We start from the raw sequence: 2,598 nt of genomic DNA, 5'->3' as shown, positions 1-2,598 counted from the left end.
TCCAACGCATATTCCATGACAAACAGAGGGGAGGCGCAAAGCACGAAGAAGGGTGTACACAGAAAGTTGGGAAAGAGAAGAGTCAGAAGACTAGCTCTTATGCGTAGAAGAAGAAGTGAAGGGGAGAGCGAGGGACCAACAGAAGAAGAAGTGAAGGGGAGGGTGAGGGACCAACAGAAGAAGAAGTGAAGGGGAGAGCGAGGGACCAACAGAAGAAGAAGTGAAGGGGAGGGTGAGGGACCAACAGAAGAAGTGAAGGGGAGAGCGAGGGACCAACAGAAGAAGTGAAGGGGAGGGTGAGGGACCAACAGAAGAAGAAGTAAAGGGGAGGGTGAGGGACCAGAAGAAGAAGTGAAGGGGAGGGTGAGGGACCAACAGAAGAAGAAGTGAAGGGGAGGGTGAGGGACCAACAGAAGAAGTAAAGGGGAGGGTGAGGGACCAACAGAAGAAGTAAAGGGGAGGAGGCATTTTAGAAGAAACGAGGGAGAAGGGGGAAACTCAATAGCAGAGAAGAGTGGCAGAAGAGTGTCGATACTCCAATTGATAGCAAGAACCAAACATAATTGTTGCCAAGTGAATCTGACAGTTAATAGAATTTTTGAGAGTAAGATGGTGTTGAGATGAAAGTGGAATAGCAGAAGCCTATTGCAGTCTGTGCTGAAATCGTAGCTAAGGCAGAATACTTTCGATGCGAGATAAAACATGAAGGACTAGCACAGATGTGACAAAAGGGAACCTCGATTACACAGAACCGCGTTAAAGGAGGCTGGCAGAGTTTGATTAAAGTTTGTGCTCTAACGTAATACAAATATGCGAGTATCGCATGCGTTGTTGATGGAAGTTATCCTAGCGCTCACTCACTCAGCCAAGTTAGTTGAGCTTTGGTTTCAACATGGCCATGTTTATTTCTGAAGGTAGTGTAAGGTGTAGATTTCCTTGAGGATCGGTTGCTCCTCTACCTCTTCTAAAGCCACTTGAAGCAGCGCTGGATCTTTCTCCCGCAGCACTCGTTCATGATGAAGCCCGTCGCTGATGTTGTGGATGATGAGGCCTAGTACCTTCGTGTAATGTCTTCGGGACTTCTCCTTGTGAATTCCGAGCTCGTCACAGAACTGTTGTATTCTGGTCGAATAGTCCCCGTTATCGATGAAGTCAAATATTCTGCCAAGAAGATTTTGACACGATGAAGAACTTTTCTCTATCAGCTCTTCATACTTGATTAACAACTTTGGCCCAGGAAAGTCTTGGTAAGCCTTCCAGTTGATTATGATATTTTCAATCACCTCGCTTAGTCCCATGGCGTTGTAAGAGAAGTGACGAATGTGCCTCAGAACAGATTCGATGGGATTTCGGATGATGAGGATGACTTTTTCTCCTGCAACGACCTGAGAGAGGTCGATCCTGTGCTTCTTCACCAGGAAGGCTGGATACTTGTAAGGGTCTTTGATCCCTGACGCTGCGAGCACCGGCCTGTCTCCGACTGATGGCGACTCTGTAATGTTCTCCAAGATGTATCGCAGCCACGTATTGCCGCTCTTGGGAACCGAAAGGAGGTAGACTTGAGGCAGTCGCTGACCGGGAGGCATCTCAAGCACAGTGAGCCAGGCGGTGGTGTTGGACACCTCATAGATGACAGATCTGTCGTGCTTGCAGATGACTGTCAAGAAGCTCTCGACCTGATAGTCTCCCACGTGCTTGAGCTCGAACTGAATTTCAAACCGCATGTAGCTGAGGTCCTCAGTCCAAGTCTGTTCCTGAGAAAGTGACAGAGCCACTTGATTGGCATGATCGCGAAACACAACTGATATGAAGTAGTCGAACAGAGACGAGATGTCTCTCATGTCGATTATCAGTTTGTTGTCGTTGTTATTCCAGTACACCAGCCGCTGCTCGAGGAAGAATCGCGTCTGAGGAGCTGGAGGACAAGGACCCACCCTCGTGATGTCGTAGTGCCTCGTGAACTTGGACAAGAACTCGTTGCGGGCGGGGGAGCACGAGTCGTGGAGAAAGGCGCTCAGAGAGTAAGCACCTGAAGCCAAAGCTAAGATCGAACATGTGCCGTCTAAGCCTCGCCTGTCTCTTGGATGTTAGCAACCTTGACGATCGGCGAGCTCTTGTTGACCAAGTGCTGACTGCTCGTTAAATTGTCCTAGGGAAGCGTCAGAAGAAAGACGTCAGAAGAAGATGTCAGAAGAAGACTGCTCTCCTTTGTCTCACCTTGCCGTGGTGAAAGAGCTCCACCGTCATCCAGTAGTTCACTTGCTCCTGCAGCCCTAGTGCGTCCACGAACAAGTTGCCGTTGTCGTCAATGGAAGTGCTTGCTCGCAGCCCAACAAGGTTGTCGTCGGAGTTGCATAGGGACTGTGCCAGGCTGTGGCGACATACCTGCAGACAGCTCAGACGTGAAGTAGGAGAGAGGCAGGCAGGGAGGCAGGGAGGTAGGCAGGTTGAGGTTGGGGGGGGGGGGGCGGGGGGAGGGCGAGAGAGGGAAAGGGAAAGAGAGATGGAGATGAAGAGGGAGGGAGGGAGGGAGGGAGAAGCCTTAGGACAGAGAGGGAAATTCGGGTCAACCTCAAGCACGACAGTCGGAACAGGTTG

At 50.2% G+C, this 2,598-nt stretch overlaps 1 protein-coding gene across 1 annotated transcript in view; it reads right to left on the bottom strand.

Annotated features, from left to right (window-relative positions):
* Nucleotides 1-902: 902 nt before the first annotated feature.
* GUITHDRAFT_108161 (hypothetical protein) overlaps nucleotides 903-2,598 on the bottom strand; it is a gene marked incomplete at both ends in the record, with an annotated part of 2,056 nt that continues 360 nt past the window's right edge. The window contains 3 exons of the mRNA XM_005833050.1: nucleotides 903-2,029; nucleotides 2,134-2,149; nucleotides 2,218-2,371. Of these exons, the coding sequence (XP_005833107.1) occupies nucleotides 903-2,029; nucleotides 2,134-2,149; nucleotides 2,218-2,371 (1,297 nt within the window). The remainder of the gene's footprint in view (nucleotides 2,030-2,133; nucleotides 2,150-2,217; nucleotides 2,372-2,598) is intronic.

Source organism: Guillardia theta (assembly GCF_000315625.1).
Source record: "Guillardia theta CCMP2712 unplaced genomic scaffold GUITHscaffold_32, whole genome shotgun sequence".
Taxonomy (NCBI): Eukaryota; class Cryptophyceae; order Pyrenomonadales; family Geminigeraceae; genus Guillardia; species Guillardia theta.
This window is presented reverse-complemented; position numbering and strand designations above follow the sequence as displayed.